The 19,457-nt window shown below is 39.8% G+C and overlaps 1 protein-coding gene across 6 annotated transcripts in view; it reads left to right on the forward strand.

The window, feature by feature from the left end:
• The window catches only part of PARD3B (par-3 family cell polarity regulator beta), a 402,580-nt gene that overhangs the window by 155,698 nt on the left and 227,425 nt on the right, over nucleotides 1-19,457 (forward strand). For 5 of the 6 annotated variants that reach the window (XM_042040921.1, XM_042040922.1, XM_042040923.1 and 2 more), the window contains one exon: nucleotides 11,240-11,331. The exons of the other annotated variant lie outside the window; for it this stretch is intronic. In XM_042040921.1, coding sequence (XP_041896855.1) covers nucleotides 11,240-11,331 — 92 coding nt within the window. The remainder of the gene's footprint in view (nucleotides 1-11,239; nucleotides 11,332-19,457) is intronic. 6 annotated transcript variants of the gene reach the window in all.

Here is a 19,457-nt window from a genome sequence, read left to right on the forward strand (position 1 = left end):
GACCCTGGTATTGGACTCCGTGAGGATTTCTGATTTCCTGGAGTATAGTAGAGAACATGTTTTCTACCTTAACTTTGTAGCAAAGTATTTCCCCTGTAACATTTTACATTCCTTTTTAGTGTTTTTCCTTTCAGGCAGAGTGCAGCAGAAGCTATATTTCAAGATCTCTTCTTTGCACCGTATTTTCAAGAAATTAATTATTGTCCATTTGAATTACTGGCTAGTCTGTATACCACTATTAGACAGAAGAAGGGTCTGTGGCTATTGCATTAGGACCTAAAGGGCACTAATCATATACTGAGAGATGTGTCTGGGAGTTTGGTGTTCATGTTCTTTAATGGCTGTTGTAAGCTTAGTGTTCAGCCATTGAGAAGGACAAACAATAAGGGATGTAAACCTCAGAGAAACCTCTGGAGAAAAAGTTCTCAGTTACCCTTGTATGCTTCTGTTTATGTCATAGAGTGGCATCAGTCAGTTTTTTCATGTTCTTACAGTTAACATGGCTTGGTTAATGGTTCTGAGACACCTGGGGGTTTGACTGTTTGTACTGTTGGCCACTGTATTGTGCAGACGTGCCTGTGCATTCTGGAGTATAGGAAATGCTGTAGCTGTTCTACAAAGATTTAGTCAAAGCTAAAAAAAGTCATCTAACTGTGCCATCTGTCCTGTGGCTCTCCCATCTATGCATTCTCCAGGCTCCAGCATTACTTGCACACAGAATCACATCCTGATTGTTGTCTCTCTAGCTTTGCAGTGAGGGTGCTCTAAATATTCATAATGTTATGTATATATCATTATTAGAAATCCTGGGCTTTAAGCACACTGTCATCCATTGTTCAGTAAACACAATTACATTGCTCTATCGTTCATCTCTAATGAATCCATGCTAATTGATTAATCAGTGCTGTTGCTCCACTATGATAATCCCATATGAGGAATGGTAGTAACATAACTAGCAATTACTAATATACATTGCACACTGAGGAAAACTTACCATAATACACTGTAATAATAATATGTAATAGACAGGGCAAATGCAGATCAGCAGGAGCAGGGCGGTGCCCCAGCCAGGCCTTGCATTCCATGGCACAGCTCTGTCTTTTGGGGGGAAAGGTGGTCAGGTGGACTGGATTGTAGTGGTCTTCGGATGTGTGACCCAGTGATTACTGGTACAGGGACTATGTCAGGCTGCCCCCTATGAATGGGGTGTTACAAAAAGGCATGTCTGAGAAGATGGGGACAGTCTTTCTCGTAGTTTCCTCTGGTGTTCTCACTGAGGTGACTGCCTTCTTGGCTTAAATGTAGCTGCAACAGCGACTGCTGAAGTAAGAGAAAAAGCATTCTTATACCATTACAGCATCTTACTGGTGTTACTGTTCCAAAGCAATGAGTAGAAGTTTCTGATCCAAGGCAAAGCTTAACATTGGCTCTCACAGGCTGTGAGCGGTGCTTGGTAGGCTGATGGTAATAGTTTGGTTATCCTTGCTGTTACAGAATCAATGGATCTACGGATTCCTTTTGACCACCCCAGCATGTTTAAGGCATCTCCTTATATGTGCCATTCGTAAAGAGAATTAACAGCAAAATATCAACTGCAATCTTTAATGATGACCCTTTTAAACTTTGAAAATGGATATGATTTTTAAATTTTGGAAACCCGCATTGTTCACTCCCACTGTCATTGGTAGTGGTGAAGATACGTGTAATTTTCATTTTGATGAAAAAAACAGGTGAAGTCAATAAATTTATTCAAAGAATAGAGATGCAAGGCTAAAGTATCACTTGTACATTGAGCTCTTAGATACTACACATTTTTTAGAAAAAGCTGTCTTAATTGTGCATGAGGTTTGTGGGATTTTTTTTTTTTTAAGTGTTCAGAATTAGTAGCTTTATGTGGCAGGAATAAAATCCAAATTTTATTTGTGGGAGAAGTAGGGATGTAGGAAAGGAAGTAGAGATCATACATAATACTGTCTAGATAAGATTTAGACATCTTTTAAGTACTACTTTTATGAAGAAGTTATCCTGATGGAATGCATAGTGGGTTTAGAGATTTTTTTTCTTTACCTTAAAAAAGGAATACAAGTAGTTTCTCTCTAAACAAATAAGAAATTAGTCAAAATACAGCTTTGTAGTTTGCAAATCTTGTAAAATATTTTTTCAATTAAAGATCTTGGGAGGCTTCAAACAGTGAGTCAAGCCAGAAAAGGTCATGCTGTTATTCTCTTGGTCTGAGAAAATTTGGTAGATTTTCTTGTTAGAAACATTAATTTCTTTCCTGTTTTTGCAATATTAATTGCCCAGTGGCAGTTTCCAACCAGGAGGAGGGATTAGTGTGCATTTGTGGAGCTAATGATAGTGTGCTTTTAAATGATACTTGTTGCCATGGGAATAATTGCTTACAAATAATTTATATAGTAACTCAAATGTCCAAAGTTTGTGCACCTTTTTTAAACACGTTTTTGTCTCCAAATGGATGATACAGAATAAAATCACAAATTTTAGCTTGGAAACACCTGCTTCTTTGGTGCCTTGCACTGTTGATACCACTACTAAATATTCTTTATAAATAAAAGACCACCCATGTATTTCTGGAAAGTAAATTTAGCAATAGTCCTTAAAATATGAAAGTATCATAAAAACACTACAAGGTAAATAAAATAAAAATATTAATGTCTTAGCAGATATTTTGGCTGACCTGAGACATGCTATTTTTAGTGCTCTAAGCATGGCTTAGTTCAAATTAATGATCTTGCTGAGATGCAAATACTACTGACTCAGGCACAGAGTCCTCCTGATATTGCACTGTAGTGTCTTGTTGGCTTGCAGCACAGGCAGAGAGTTTGTAGGCAATTAAAACCAGCCTGATAAATGGGGAGAGAGCTAATAAACATATCCTCTTTTATAAAGGTGCCAGTGATCATATGGCTGGCCAGATAACTGCATCCTTTAAATAATTATTCCAATATTGACAGCTCCTAAAAGTTGTGAACATATACAATATTACTTATGTTTCCAGTAGTTTTTTGGTTGGTGTGTGGGTTGTTTGGTTTGGGGGTTTTTTCACCCTTACTGGAACATTTCCTTTTATTTTAAGAATTGGTTCTTGGCCAGTAGAGGTGCTAAATCCAAATATTTATCAATATACTATCTATGCTTTTAAAAGTAGCTTTCTGCTGCTTTGGAAAAGACATTGCTCACACCTCAGCCTAGAAATTGTTAAAAATGTTGGGCCTGAGTCCAGAGTTTTATGTGCAGGAAAGCTGCTTCGGGAGACTTTTAATTGAGGTATTTTTTTACATTTTTCTTTTTCTCTTAGCCCTTCACAAATTGAGTACTTAGGCACTCCAGCTTTACCTCTTCCTTCCCTTCACCCATGCAAAACAACTGCCAAGGAAGATGTGAACTCTCCAGTACTGTTATAACTAGCAATTTTTTTTTTCTCAGTGATAGAGAAGTTTTTCATATGAAGATTCTTGGGGTTCTGTTGCCAAAATCATATATAACAATTTGATCCCCAGGCCTACAGTAATCCTTGGTGCTCTTAATAATAAAGAACTTACTGTTTGTGTAGGACTTTAGGAAACAGAGCATTGCTTTTTCCAAGCAGAGAATGCTCCATAGCTAGATTTTTGAATGATTAAGATGAAACAAACTGGGAGTAGGTATAGCAGGAACGGTCAGGGAGGACATTTTGAAGGTTGACATTGGCGTGTTTTACCTGCAGAAGTTGAACATGTCCAGAAGAGCTCAGTGGGAGTGCAGAGGAGAGAACCTGGCTGGTGTAGCTTGTGTCCCTGACGAGCTGAAGCTCCTGTCCTTTTGGTTCCTGCTGATTCTGGTGCTCCCTGGGAGCTGTGTTTGATATTAACAATATCTTGCCAATGTAGAAGACTGGGACTCCAAGGTCTGCTGGCTTGGGGCCAATGGTAATTAGGAGGGTAGACAAGGTTGCCTCCCACGCTTAACCCAGGAGGTGGGTACCCTTCCCCGGTGTCGTGCGCTCAGCACGTCCTGAATTTGCCCTCGTGTTATTTTGACTGAAGTTGTTGACCACTGAGCTAAAGCATAAGCAGTAGCTTTGAAAATGTGTGTGTGGGTGTGTGACGTTCCTGAGTACTTCCCTTGAACTACACATGTGATGCAGTAGCTCCTAATCTGTGTCAGTGGTCACCCAGAGCACTTGGACCTGCTGGGGAAAGGGATTTCAGGCAGTTCAGTGTTTGCACTGACCAGAGTGTATGGAATGCACCAGTGCAGTCCAGCTGTAATGGTGACCCTCAGCAGAGAGTTGTTAACAAACAATTCGGGGGAATAATTTCTTACTCCAGACTGATTCTCAGGAGAGTGTCTATTTATGCCCTTGGTTTAAAGTAACCTTCTAAATGCCAAGATCACAACTCACTACAATATTCAAGAAATCCATTGGTAGTTGAGGGGAAAAATATTGCTGTTGTGGTTCCTGAAACTGTCATGTAATTGCTAAAAGCCATACTATATTATGGTTTTTCTTTATGCTCTGCTAATTAAACATGAATTCACTTGGATGTTATTGAAAATATCTGAAGACATACAGCTATTCTCATGTCGAAAAATATCTTTTACCAGTCCACTTGAATACATTTCAATTGACAAGATTGAAAGAAGCTGTGTGATTCTTATTTTCATATTAGTTGACTGCCTAAAAATCATCTTTAGCAAGTGATTAATTGCATTTGTAGATACTGCACAATTGCATCAATTATCCATTTCAAATTAATTTCATTCTGAATAGTTGAGAGGATGATGTAGTTTAATCAGTAAGTGAAATGGAAGTGTTGTAAGCTGTTTAGAAATACTTCCCACGTTCTATGGCACAGTGATTTAAATCAAGCAGACCACTGGAAAAATAAGAAATACACAGTAACAAACATTAATACTTTTCCTTCAGTTTAGCAGCATTTTATTAGCCTCCTTTGCATTGATTTCCACCCTTGATGTATTGATGTTAGCAATACAGTGTGAATTATATTTTATTATGCTTATTTAGAAAGAAAAAAGCAAAGCTATGTCAAATTAAAAAATTAATCTGGAATTTTTTGAGGCATTGTTATGCCCTAAACCATTCTTGCATATATTTTTGAAAGTGGTTTTGGGTGTTATGTAAAGCTGTGTGGACTGGAAGATTGGAAGTTAGCCTGTTATTATCTTGATAATGAAAGATTAGCTAAGCAAATGAAATGCAGATGTTGACACCAACTTCATAGCTAATCCATGAATGACTGTGACTGACACCCAAGAAACACAAGTGATGCCCAACACAACTGCTCACCAGACACCGACTGATGTTCAGCCTGATCACTGAGTAGTGATTGGCCTCTCCCAGCCAGCTCCCCCCAGTTTATGTACCGGCCATGGTGTTCTAGGCTGTGGAGTATCCCCTTGGCCAGCTGGGGTCCCTCATGGCTTCTGGTGCACCCCCTCTCTGGCAGAGCACAGGGAACTGAAGTGTCCTTGACTTAGGGTAAGCACTACTTAGCAACAACCAAAATACCAGTAGTTTATCAACTTTATTCTCATACTAAATCCAAGACACAGTACTGTGCCAGGTACTAGGAAGAAAACTAATTCTGTCCCAGTCCAAACCAGAATTCCTCCGTTACAAAAGTTTTTTCTTACACCAAGGTGTTACTGCTACGGTTACAGTACAGGTTTCTGCTAACCAGAAGCTTGTTATGCTTTTCACTTGCCAGATTGTTCCCTGGCCTTGAGATAACCTGACTCTGTGCATGGAAAGTAATAAAGATAAGATAAATGTTTTCTTTATAAAAGATTTTAGTGCCATATCTTCAGTTAAGGCCCATTGTGGATTTAAGGCCAAATGGAGGAATAGAGATACTGATTTTTAAGTCTGAAATATTTTGAAAGCTTGTGATGTGCTGCATTCTTCTTTTTGCAAACTGAGGCTGACAAGTATCATAATGAAGGGCAGCAGTTATTGTGGTTGAACATAGTTTCTTAGCCATTTCAGGAACACACAACTTACATTTTGTCCCAGCAGACCAAGTGAGTCACAGAGAAGTCTTTTGGGCCTAAAAAGTCATGTACAGTTGGCCAGAACTTGAAAACAGCAGTGTATGTTACTGCTGGGCGTTACAGCAAGATATGTATAGCTTTGGTTCAAACAGGGTTATCATCTTTTAACCTGTGCTTGGTTATGTTATTACTGAACAACAAGGGGCCTTTATGCATGTGTTCCATGAGTTATGTGGTCTTCTGTGTGCAATGTCAGGTATTGCATTTGTTGTTCTAACTAAAGGTAAACAACTTTATAACACAGACTAATTGGTTTGGGAATATTTATGAAAGTGTTGATTTTTAAAGCTAAATATAGTGCTGTGGCTTTTTAGACTCATTCTGGCTGTCAGAAATGCTCACGTGATCGTGAAAGTGTTGCTAAAAATGTTCAATTTTTAAATATGGTAATTAAAATTGTCTGTTGTGAGAGCAGTAGATGAGACATTTCCTGCATTTGTAAACTAAGCATCCCTTTCGCCCTCAGGTTTCCTTGCATCTCACTGTTTATGTTGGTGGGATCTGAACTCTTACTGAACCTTCTTGCAAGAAGGTTTGCTGTTGGCCAAGCAGGGACAGGGAGCTCTGCAGCCTGCCACCCTGCTCCATGACCTTCTGCTCTTTGATTTGGATACTTTTCCTTTGTTTTAAAGAGCTGAGGCCCTCAGAGAATACAGTACTGGAAACTGGAACTTCAGATGTACATTTTCACTTTTAACTTTGTCATTAAAAGAAAGTCTCTGATAAAGATACTTTCCCTTGAGTATACCAAACTGAGTACTAATTTGAGTAGATATGTGTATTTCTTCTATTAATAGATCTTACTTCCTTCCTTCAAGTTTATTGCTAGTGTTTGATGACCATTTTATACTCCCAAGTGTATCCTGCACTCAGTATTTTCTCCTGTTCTTTATTTAGAGTCCCTATTCTCTAAATTCATCTATTTTGAGATTTTCCTCATGTTGGTTATTGTATAGTAAGTTTTTTTCAAAGAAGATAGAATGGTTTTTGTTACACATCTTTCCTAAAAATGATGTATTGGCAATATTATGCTACCCAAAAACTTACTTGTCTTAACAATGAATTGTATTCTGAGCCTACCAGACAGACTTGAGGTGATTTAGGGCCCTTCTGTAGCCACTGGTGGCCTGTGAATATTTCTAAAGTTTTCCTGCTGAGCTGGGAGGTATAGTCTGTTCTTGCATGAATATGCAAAAAGCTGCAAATGAACCTCAACAAAGGATTTGGGTTTTGCTAAAATGGAATTCAAAACTACACTTTAGCCAGAATTTAGGTAGAAAACAGATGTAGTGCAGTTTTTTTGAAGATACCAAAATCCAGGTTTGTTGGATTGCAATGGTAGTGAGAAAAACAGAGGGACTGGTGGGCAGCCTGGCTGTTGGGGCAGCCGCTGCTGTGTTGGCTGCTCAGGGCTGCACCCTTTGTTTCTAATACAAACGGTTGGGTTGACCATTTCCAGTCAATTCTGCCTCTCTCTGTCTCTTTTTCTAGCCAGAAATGGATACTTTCATGTCTCTCTCCAAAAGTGCCACTATTGCTTTTCCCCTATGATATTTTGTGGTCTTTATGAAATGAGCCTTCTCAAAAATTAAAGAAAAAACCACAGACACTGTCATACTCCCTAAGCTAAATAAGACCATGACTGACTGCATCATATTTATTGCTGGAGCTAACATATGCCCATGCTGACTGTGGAATTGAGAAGAGTGAATGTTCACAAAGTAGAAAATGGTACCTACTGGTACGTACTCTGTCACTCCTTCTTCTGCCTCATGTACAGGCTTACCTAACTTGAGAGCTGTCACATAATGAATACAAGACTCTTTTTAGCATTTGGGTTGCAGTTGTTTGCAGAGGGCTATTATTTAATAGAATCACTCCCTTCTTCTTCAGTCCTAATTTGAAGAACAGGCTTTTAGTAGCACTAAGAAGAATTGCTTAATTCAAATTATCCCTGTGTAAATAAATTTAAAAACTTCCACTGTTCTTAGAAGCATATGCTTCCTTGGCTTTTGTTTTTACCCCACCGTTTTGCATTTTATTCCTATGTCCTAAGTGAAAACTGCAATTCTGTCGCTGTAAATCTGTTACAGTGTTAGCTGAATTTGAGTCAAGGTTTGTTAGTCAGTGTCATTAATTCTGCTACTATTGAGAAACTGACAATCAGCCTTTAAAAATCGAACAAGAGATTGAGCATTTTTGTATGTGTTGGATCATTGTCTTTTGACAGTGTCTTTACTTGTGCATTTTTGGTTTGCTATTATTCTGCTTGTTTGTCAGGAGATGATCTGTTTAAATTTACTGTGCTTCTAATGTAATGCTGAAGTATGAAAGGAATTTGTCCATTTTTAGTGATTGTTACTTGACTGGAGCTCTAATGTCATTCTCAGAGAGCTCAGTTATAATGTCAGTGTTATGATTCATGTTTCCCTGATCAGTTAAGCCTTTAAATATGTCTGGCTTTGTGTTTATTGACTTGAGCATGTGATAATCTGTGATATGTGGGAGCAGTAGATGCCTGCAAATCAAAACAGGCAGTGGTGTGCAGGATGGGGGCTCTGACATTGAACTTTTTCTTAAATCCTTCAGCACATTTCTGTCCAGTCAGGAGAGGATAACTTTTCTTTAGAATCTTTTACCCTTAAATTTAAACAAGCAAAAACCCCACACCACAATAAGCAAACAAACACGCTGACCTAAGAAAACCCCATAAACAGAAGAAACCAAAAAAGCAAGCTGTAAGTGTGTTATGGACTCCAAATTTCATCCTCTAATGCCCCACAGAAGTTTTATCTTGTGGAAAGATTAAAATGTGGACATGTGTGACTGTCAGGTGCCTCCCAAGGCTACCCCATTATTTTCTGGCACAGGAATGATCATACCTTGAAACACATGAGACATGTTTATAAATCTGTTTCTGGAGACCTCTTGCAAAAGTCTGATACCCCTAGTATCTATAATAATCCTCTTACCCAGCTTCAAGATACTATCTGCTGCTCTGGCCTTTAGCAGAAAAGAAGGCTGTTTGTTGCCATCTTTCTGTAAGGACCTCTTGCTTATCTTGGGATGTAACTGTGCTTTTAGCAAACTGAAGTATGAGATTATACTTCTTGATCAAAAAATGGTTCTTTGTGGTCAAAAAATCTGTGAATCAGTCAACAGAAAAAAGATATGAGATTGTGTTCTGAACATCAGTGTTTATCATTGCTGTGAAATCTGTTTCCCAATAAGTGGGAGATAGAGGACAAGCATGGATATAATCTCACCTCAGCAAAAACAGTGGTAACCAAAAGCCCAGAAACAGAGAAATAACACAGTTTATGTAGCTTGTGTAGACTGCAAGGAGGCTTCAGATAGCAAAACAGTTCTGAGGCATGAGTAGCATGTTCTCTGTCATGTACTGTGTTGCAGCCAGTGTCAGGAAGAAAAGGGTCTAGTTAATTCACAACGCTGAATCTGCTCATGGTGTGACTGCATCTAACTTTCCAGAGAAGAGCCTTTGTAGCACCAACGTTTTCAGTGGCAGGCTAACAGAGATTATCTTTGTTGGGAGCTTTATTGTTGAGAGGTTTGTCTGCGTCCATCATCTGTTGCTACCAAGACTTTTTTTAAGCTTTTGTTGAGGTGAAGTTTCAATATATGAAGGCTGTGTGTCTGATTTCTGTTGGTAAAGCACTGCTTGAGGTCGAATTCTTAGTTAACGAGGTTAGTATGGAATATACTTCATACAACAAGAATTGCTCCTTGACATGTGGTTCCACTGTGAAAAGTGATTGGAAGAGATGGCACATACTCAATACACGGCTTTTAAAAAGGGTTCTTTATTAGTGACAGAAGTTCACTTTGAGTGAACTATATTGGTCTTGCAGTTGAAGCCAAGTGTGTTGGCTTCTGCTCTAATTAACACACAAAGAGCATCACTACCAATATTATAGGTTCAAAAGCACCATGTGAACCAGAAGGGATCCAGCTTGATTTATATCTCAAGGGTTTGCTTGCAAGGCTGCTCATGATTTTGAAGCGCAAGGCAACCCACACTTGCCCCCAACTCTCTTGATACTTATAAACTAAAAATAAATTCTACAAATATTTGAGGGACTGGAAGCACAAAACCTTTAAATCCATCTTTTGAGTAGAACCATCTTTTGAGAGAAGCTGGAACTTCTAATAATCAGTATAGAACTTTCGTTTAAAATTAAATTACCTATCTAGTTGTCTTTGTTCTTTGAAATCAATTTATAGCATTGGTACCTTTAGCTTTGAGACAACTTAATATGGCAAGTGTATATACTGGAAAACTGTACCACTGCAACAACAACAAAAAATAATTATTAACTTTAGCCTTTATCCAGTTAAGATCAGGCTCTGAATTGAATTCTCTTAGTGTGTTGACAGCTGAAGATTTATGTCTTCCAGCTCTAGTCCTGTTGCAGAGTTGACAGAAGTGACCTCTCCAAAAAAGGTCTTTGTTACAGATTTTGCTCTGTTTACGTTATTGCCATAAGGGTTGGGATGAAGTACAGTATGTTAAAGCTAATACATCACCTGCTGACAGTGGTCTTATCTCATTGGTAACTATTTCCCTCTCCCAGTAAGAAAAAAAAATGCAAACACTGAGTGTAAGGAGCACAAAAAGTAAGTTAAATAATAGTTTTCAAGAGCTTTAGCATTGGTGTCTGGACCCTGTGTGCACTGTAGTTTTGTGTCTGATTGTCCAAATGGCTACATAATTTCTTTTTCTGGGAAGTTACTCTGAAAATATGTCTTTTTCAAACAGACACTACTAGGGGATAGAGCACAAAAAATTTGTTGGGTTTATTCAAGGTCGGTGTGATCTCTCGGGAGAAAGGAGAAGGCTCAGAGTGGGAGAGAATGGCATTCAAGTTAGATAGGCAGAGAAGAAAGTGAAGTAGTACAACAAGCTTCTCCAGTGGAAGGGACTGGCATGAGGAGCAGGACTTTAGATACCCTCCTGTTTCTGCAAATGCTGTGTCATAGGTGCTGCATCCAGAATGGGTCTTTCAATCCTCACTGTCAGTGAGATGATGTTATTTTATGACTGACTTTCTCTTCCAAATACAGACTTAAAAATACAAACACAGCATTGTTCTATATGCATAAGTATGCACATAGTTTCAATATGTGCTTTGAAATCTCTCAACAGGGTGCTTCCCAGGCATCCTTTCAGGATGGGGAGATGAATCTCACTGGACCCACAGAACTGCTGTTGGCTCAGAAGGCCCGGCTCCATGGCAGGTAGGAACATCTTCTGTTTGGTGCTGGCTCAAGTGTGATTTATCAATTTATGCAATACAAGAGTGACTTCTCATTCCAGCTGCACTTCTGGTTCTGCACTGTGCTTCTCATCACCATGATCTCTTCCTCCTCCCCCTTTCCCACCCTAAAACTGCATTCGATTCACATACCAGAGTACATATTTGAGCATGACAATCTTTTACCCTCGTTGATGAATATGAATGATTTTTTTGTGCTATTTGTAGTATTAGGGTAAGGGAGAAATGTGGGTTTTGATTTCTGTTCAATTGTGCAAGCGTTTCAAGTCTTAAGATAGAGGATGTTCCTAAGTCATGTATTATATCTCAATAAATAACTATTTAACTGAACCATATAATCCTAAAATGATCTTTCTCAGTTTAAGTGTCACCTCCGGTATTGACTGGTAAGGTTATTACTTTGCTAGATCTCGTAGTAGATTTTATATCTGTGTTTATACACAGTGAAAACTATTTGCAATATTTCCCTGTGCATTGCTTCACTAGAGTAGTTAGGTGGAATGAATCCTTTTCTTCTCTTCATTTATAAAAATCTAGAGATGGTCAGTGCTGTTGTATCTAAATGTGGTCATGGTCCCATTGACAGTTTGGGAAATAACTTTTATTTTAACCAGTCTAAATTTTGAACAAAACTTAGGTAAATATATAATCTGCATTGAAAACCCAGTGGAGTAAAACTTGAGAGCTGTATAGCCGAAACAAAAGGAGGAGAAATTAGGTGATCTCAAGAGTTTTAGTAATGAGCAACAATGTCTATTGCTCCTGAAATCAAAGGTAAAATTCTAAATGGCTGATATGAAATTGAAAAATAATGATTTTGTAGATAGCATTTGTTACACCAAATTGTCAAGCCAGGCTGCCATAGTGTCAGAGAGTAAGTTGGTCAGATCCTCAGTGGTGGTGTTGGAGTGTTTTCATGCTGCCGTTTTTCTGTCTCATCATAAGCTTAAATTTCAGTTTTGACTGGTGATTCGGGTCGTGCTGAAGTCACCTTCTTGAGTAGGTAAAGGAATTCAGTACTTTGTGTTGCAGCGGGGATTACTGCAACAAGCATATTTCAAACCAGGAGTCCCATGGAAACGAAGTATATATGGACAGATTCATGGTAGATGTTTCAGAGATGTTTATTTCTCCAGCCGCATGGCCGGGGCTCCGCTCAGGAATCCCGCAGTCACGGGACCCCAGGGTCCTTGGCGTTATCAGGGAACCCAAACCAACCAATGGAGAATGAATCTGAGCAGGGGCACGGAAACCCCGTGTCTCCCCCCCCAGGGCCCATCTCCCAGGGCTCCATGGCAGGGGAGGGACCCCAACATCTCACCCGTTTTATTTTAATAAAAGGAGAATGAAAACAACTGGATAAACGTAACAAGAACAGTTTCAAGACAACAAGCCACCCTCCTGAGTCTTTAAATGTCCAAACAGATTCTCTGGAACATCTTAGGGCTGACAGAAGGGAGACAGAACTCTCTGGGCATGCTTTGTGGGGAAACTGAGGCAGGAGAGGGTTTAATTTCTTCCCTCCCCCTTTTCATGCCCCCCTCGGCATTGGAGAGGAGTTGTAGGGAAATGGAATTGTATAGGGAAGCCATGGGGTGAAAAATAGATTAGGAATAAACTGGGGATAGGGTAAATTTAGGAAGGGGTTCATATTGGGTATAGGGTAAAAGGGGGAAGTAGGCTGTGGGTAGGGAAATTGCAGGGATGGATATTGTTTATAATTTTGTGCATAATGGCTGCCTTTGACTGGAATACCTCCAGGCCCAGTAACATTTGCTGCTTGTAAACCCTTCTTTCCTTGCACTATATCAAATTGTACAACTTCCCCATCTCCTACACTTTGCAGGTAATTTTTAGGGTTATTCCTTTTAATGGCAGTTCTGTGGATGAATAGATCTTCCCCTGTATCATCTCGTGTTATAAATCCATAGTTGTTTTTTTACATTGTACCATTTCACAGTTCCTGTGACTTTCGTTGCTACAACTCCTCCTAGCACGTGCTTGCGTGTTCATCGTGGCTGCTGGTCCCGCGTGGCCGCCGCCTCGCCGACTCCGACGTCTCGGCCGGGTCCCCGCGTTGCGGCTGCTCCGCGCCCTCCGAGCAGCGCTGCTCCGGCGCGTGTCTGGGCTCTGCGGGGCCCCGCGTTGCCATCGCCGCTGGCTCCGTGCCCTGTGAACGGTTCTGCTCCGCAAACTCCACACTGCTTTGAGAGCGGCCCCGTTTCGGCGCTGCTCGGCTTCTCGTGTCGCTGTGGAAACCGCCGCTTCTCCCTCCGCAGGGCTCTCCGAGCCATGTGCTCAGAGCGGGCTGCCATGCCGATGCCTGGTTCCTGGCTGCTCGTGGCCCACGGCACGCGCGGCGCCTGCGGCATCGCTCCCTCACTCGCAGCCGTGTGGCTGGGGACCCCGAGACAGGGATGGGGTCTGCGGTAAGGCGCGCGCTCCCGGGGGGGCCGGGCGCATCCAGCGCAGGCACCTCCGCTGGCACGGCTGCAGTCATGTGTTCCCGGGATGGCGGCCGCGCGGCCTCGGCCACGGGATAAGTAGGATCCTCTGCTTTAGGGGTAATGGGACCGTACAAATGCTCCTCAAGAGCTTCCCTGATTATAAGGTATGCACAGAAAGCTTCTCTTTGATCCCATACTTTATCCCAGATCTCGTCCCAGAAACACCCCTCACAAGACACAGGAGGTTCGATATTAAAAAGTAAGTCTCGAGAAATACAAGAGAACCTTTTGAAAAGCCAGATGAAAAAGTGTTTTAGATCTCCCGGTTGCATTACTTTTTTGTTTTGTTGTTCAAGGATTCCTTTTACTTCTAGATACATTTTTCTCTGTGGCTCAGAGAGCCCCATTTCCCACGATTCCTCCATAGTCCAGAGAGAATATCCAAACCAAGATGAGGAGAGGTCTAGAGTGGTTATTTTACTCACGAATCTTCCTCAGGGATCGGTATCTTGCTCGCATTCCTCCACCAGTTTGTTGCAGCGGGGATTACTGCAACAAGCATATTTCAAACCAGGAGTCCCGTGGAAACGAAGTATATATGGACAGATTCGTGGTAGATGTTTCAGAGATGTTTATTTCTCCAGCCGCATGGCCGGGGCTCCGCTCAGGAATCCCGCAGTCACGGGACCCGAGGGTCCTTGGTGTTATCAGGGAACCCAAACCAACCAATGGAGAATGAATCTGAGCAGGGGCACGGAAACCCCGTGTCTCCCCCCCCAGGGCCCATCTCCCAGGGCTCCATGGCAGGGGAGGGACCCCAACACTTTGTCCAGTATCTTGAGTTTGTTGCAGAACTCTTGTGGTGTATATATAGCACATTGTATAATTAAATTAAGAAGTGTTACATGACAAACTTCTGCGTGACAGCTAATATGTGAAAAATTAATCTGTTTCAATTTTGATGATGGCAGATAGTCATTTGCTACAATTCTGCAGGTTATAGTTGTTTGTCAAGAGTATAAAATAAAACTCATGAAATAAACAGGATCTGCATGCCTTAATCTTAGAGCATTTATCCTTGCAAACACCTAAGAAAAAAAAGTCTTAATATTCCTATTTTACCTGCATGAGGTCTGGGAGAGAGGCATGAATATGTACCCTGTGCCTGTGGGGAAGTTTACAAGAGCAGGGACTCTAACATTGCTGGTGGTCTGGGCCATGCCAGGGTTTCTGGAGAAGGATCACCTTTCCTTTCAGAGCATGTCAAAAATTTGTCTTTTCCTTACAAGGGAGTTAATTTCTCAGTTTTTCTTGTTCTTTGGGTCATAATTTCAGTCATTTTATGGGCAATTTTATCATCTTGGTACAGTTGTGGTTTTCAACTCAATCTGCATGGGTTTTTCCTTGCTCTTGGAGGTCTTCTTGTCACCCAGTGCCTATGCCGTTTTGTAATTTCTTCTCCTGCCTGCCGATACTGATACATATTTTTAGAATGGTCTCATCATGAAAAGGAACTGGAGTGCTTTTCCAGCTTTCTCTGCACCTGCCAGGCTTCTAAGTTACGTGCCCTCTGATTAGTGTTCATCACGCAGGTATAGAACTTAGTTTAGTTGCTAATGCTTATTTTCTCTTCATGGAATGTTGCTAAAGACTTGTACAGCTTGTTTCACCTGAGGTAATTATTATGCATCACCAAATATATGCACTCATTTGTCTCTTGATCCGTTAATTTGTAATGGGGATTAATCAAGCTCTGTGCACACTCTGTTCATATTTACTGTTTTCCTTATGCCTTTACTAGGGTGTTTTAGACTATCTAAGTCCTCCTAGGAATTTTCTGAGAGCATATTATTGTTTATCAAGTTAAACAATTCGTTGCTTGCATTTGGGATTCTTCAGAAGAAGGTTATGATACCTGTTTGCTTCATAATTTGGTGGCTGCTGGAAACATTGACGATGAGAAAAACCCTTGCGATACGTTTCAGAGTATTCAGTTTTCTGAAGTGGCCAGGTCTTCTCTGGCATGTCACAAACCAGACAATAATAAGCTTAGGCTTCTGTAGACCTCTTACAATTTTTGCTGAATTCTGCAAGCTGTCTTGACATAGGAACATGGAAGGAAAAGTGATAAAGAATATAGATTGGGACCCGCTTGATTGATATCCGAGCATCAGTGTTGAACTGATAGGGAGCAGGGGGAAAGCTGGCCACAACAGGGTATTCCCAAGAGTCTTTTTGCATTGCTAATAATTTTTTTCTTTTTTGAAATGAATCGTCTTAATCTTGATTGAGATTGCATTGTCTGAAAAACACTGGCCAAAACCAACCAAACAAATGAAAATCAAAACAAAATGGTGAGAAAGGAACAGTGTTTCTTTAAATAGAGTCCCAGTAGAGTAATTCTTCCAAAATATGCCTTGTTTGTGGTTCCTGTGCCCTGAGGAGGTTTTTAAAAAACACTATTTTGCCTGCAAGAATTGAGATGGGTACTATGAGGAATTTTTCCTGAAAATTGTGAGTTATATTGGAGTATTTGTAAAATATTGCACTTTCTTCCAATAGTGAACATTAGAGAAATTCTGAACACAGTATTTTGTAAAGCAAAGTTCGTTTGTAGCTCTGTGAAATTCACAGGATTTTCAAAAGTCAAAGAATTTAAATTTTATAGCAATGATTTTGATAATTTTTTGGCTTTTTTCTTGTAAGTCAAGTTTTTTAAACTGCTTTTCCAAAACTGTTTTCATTAGGAGTAGAAGGTTTATAAAGGGAAATAATGAGTCACTACAGACCATCTGTCTGTCTCAATTATCTTTATTTGATTGAATGTAAGTAAGGAAGCTTTTATTAATAAAATAATATTAAATACTAAAACTGGTTTTTTTCCACAAGCAGTAAAACCAGCATCTTAATACCTTTTATACTGTTCCTTCTTAAAGAAAGTGTTACTTGTAATTCTGATTTATTTAGGTATTTTTCTTGTATTTTAAAGTCATTAGGGCCATGAGGGACCACCAGGTCATTAACCCTTCATTTAAATAAGCAACATTAAGAGATGTTAATAAAGGTAATATTTCAGCCTAATTGTGAGCTACTTCATGCTGTGGACAAAAGGCTGTGGAAGAAAGAAAACTACTACTGGCCCTGCTGCTTTCACTACTTTCCTTCCTGTCACTGAGTTTGGTAAGCTTTAAGGCCTATAATGCTTGAGCAAAATAGCAGCTCATCACCCAAGGAAATTATCTGAGCCTTCTCATCAGCAGAATCCCTTTCTAACTACAGCCAATAATGGATGTTTCAGAGGGAAGCAGAAAAAGAGTACCATGATTAATATTTCATGATTGAGAAGCCTATTCAGTTGAACTTTAAGGTCCAGACTTGGATTGTTTTATATTCCTCACTCAAGCAGGAAAACTGTTTGATTTGAAGAAAGTCAGTTCACTGCTGTAAGTAGGTGAAATCAGTTGCAGGTGGAGCAAATGAGCTTCAGTATGGAGGAATTTTGGCTCCTCTGTTTAGACGTTAATGGGAAGTCTCTTTGCCTGGATTCTCTTAAAACATTTCACTGCGAAAGTACTGGGAAACTTTTCAGGACTGTATCCCTTGGGAGTCTGAAAATTTTAATTTGACATTTTAAGAGTTGAACTTTTTTATAGGAGACACTTGAAACATTGGGTCATTGGAATGTTTTTTAATGGAATGAATAATGACAATCCTCTTGTAAATTCAGAAGGTGGCTTTTTGTTGTTTATTTGCAAGTAAAGATGTTCAGGGTTAACAAGCTAATGCCATTAGTATATAAAATCTTGTATTTTTCTGTGCCTCCTTTCATGTTCCATACTAGGTCTGAAAGATTTTCAAAGTAAGAACAGGGTCTTGGTACTCTATAGATGGTCAGATTTGTCACAACTTTTAACGCTGAATTCCTTAGCACACAGTACATGGGAATACGGGTTGAAAACCTTGCTTTTCTTAGTAAAAATTTCTGTGTTAAGGAACAGTAAACATGAATCTGCTTGGAAGTGGATGTTTAGCTTAATAGCAGTGGATTAGTTGAAACTCAAAGGGTAATTTATGCATAGATAATTCATTTTGTGTTTTCATTATGTTCAGTTTTGCTGTCTTCCCACTTCTTTTTAGCAGAGGTCAGGGTCAGTTCCTTGGTTTAAGTACTGTAGATACATAATTAAAGTGTAGCTGAAGCATTTTTCCCTTCTCTGTGTTTTTCTATTTTTAACCTACTGTGTCTTTCATTAGTCTAACAACAGAGAATTGAAACAATTTGATTTAAATAAAAAAGACACAAAGCCCCAGTGCTTGCAGGCTGTCTGATTTCTCTCTAAAATGTCAGAGTTAATCTTGTGAGAACTAACTAATTTTAGTGTGGAAAAAAAAGTCTGGAATAACTAGATTGATGCATTTTAGTTAGGAGGAGGTGATTTGTTTCCTCTTCAAACCTGAAACTGGATCATTGTGGCATTATTTCATAGTAAATATTTGAACTTTATGGGTAGTTTGTTTAATTTTGTGTAGAATGGAGCAGCTGCTGTGTTCCTGTCTCTTACAAAAGAGTGACCAGTTTTCTTAACTGTACATGGAAAGCTTATCCTTGCGTGGACACTGAGCTGCTTTTTCTTTTTCTTGTAAGGTGCTCTCTATCCCTATTTAGATATTGTTCAGATTTTCATCATTTGAGTATGTTCACACTACATAACATCTTGAGTTCCAGTTCCTTCTTCAGGGCTTATCAAGACATTTTCATCAAAGGTTTGAGCACTTAGTTGAAAAGAGGGAAGGAAAAATGTGGGAAAGGGGTAGGAGGTAGGTGGGAAGTTGCTATCTGACAGCTTTAGTTGAGCTGAAGCTCTGGAAGCCTTCTCTGGAAGAAGGGGGACAAATAACTTTATTATCATCAGTAACTATTGGTTTAGTATGGGAAAAAGTACATGGACAGATTCATCACCCTCTTTATTTGGATAATGCTGTGCATGCTTCCTCTTTAAAATCCCCTATAGGAATTTGACATCCCCTGTAGGCCTGTGCTCTCTATCAAATGTCAACACCCTTTGTCGATGGATGCTTTCTCTGCTGGAATGGCAGCATTGGAGGAAGAGGCATGGAACTAGAGGTGCAAGTGAAGAACAAGCAAGGAGATACAGCTTAATAACTGCATCTGGGAGCTGTCTACATCTGACTTTTAATTTGCCTTTTACTTGGTCATGGTCAGTAAAAACGCCACAAAGCATGTTCAGAATATCAGCTGTGCTTTTCTGTTTGCAAGGGAAACATTGACATTCTGCACTAAAAGATTTTTTTCAGATATGGGATCTTAGTAATCTGAACCTTTTCTTAAAAACACTTGAGAAAGTGTTGACTATGACTAAAATTGCAAAAGAAAATGCCTTTGGAATGGGAAATACTTTGTGTTTACTCAAGCAGTAGATTCTTGTGACATACACATGATGACAAGCTTTTCCTAGTAACCCATGCAGTAAGCAGAATTTCTGAGGTACTGTCTTCACTGTGTTGCAAAACAATTAATCTGCTTTAGGCTGTGCCTACTGCATTCTCCAGGAGAAATCTTACCAAGATTCTCTGAGCGTTTGTAACTGGGGAAGGTCAAAGCACCTCAGTGAACTCAGTC

Source organism: Corvus kubaryi, unplaced genomic scaffold, assembly GCF_017639235.1.
Source record: "Corvus kubaryi isolate FWS band 111438036 unplaced genomic scaffold, C.kubaryi_AGA036_p1.0 37396, whole genome shotgun sequence".
In the NCBI taxonomy this organism is placed as follows: domain Eukaryota; kingdom Metazoa; phylum Chordata; class Aves; order Passeriformes; family Corvidae; genus Corvus; species Corvus kubaryi.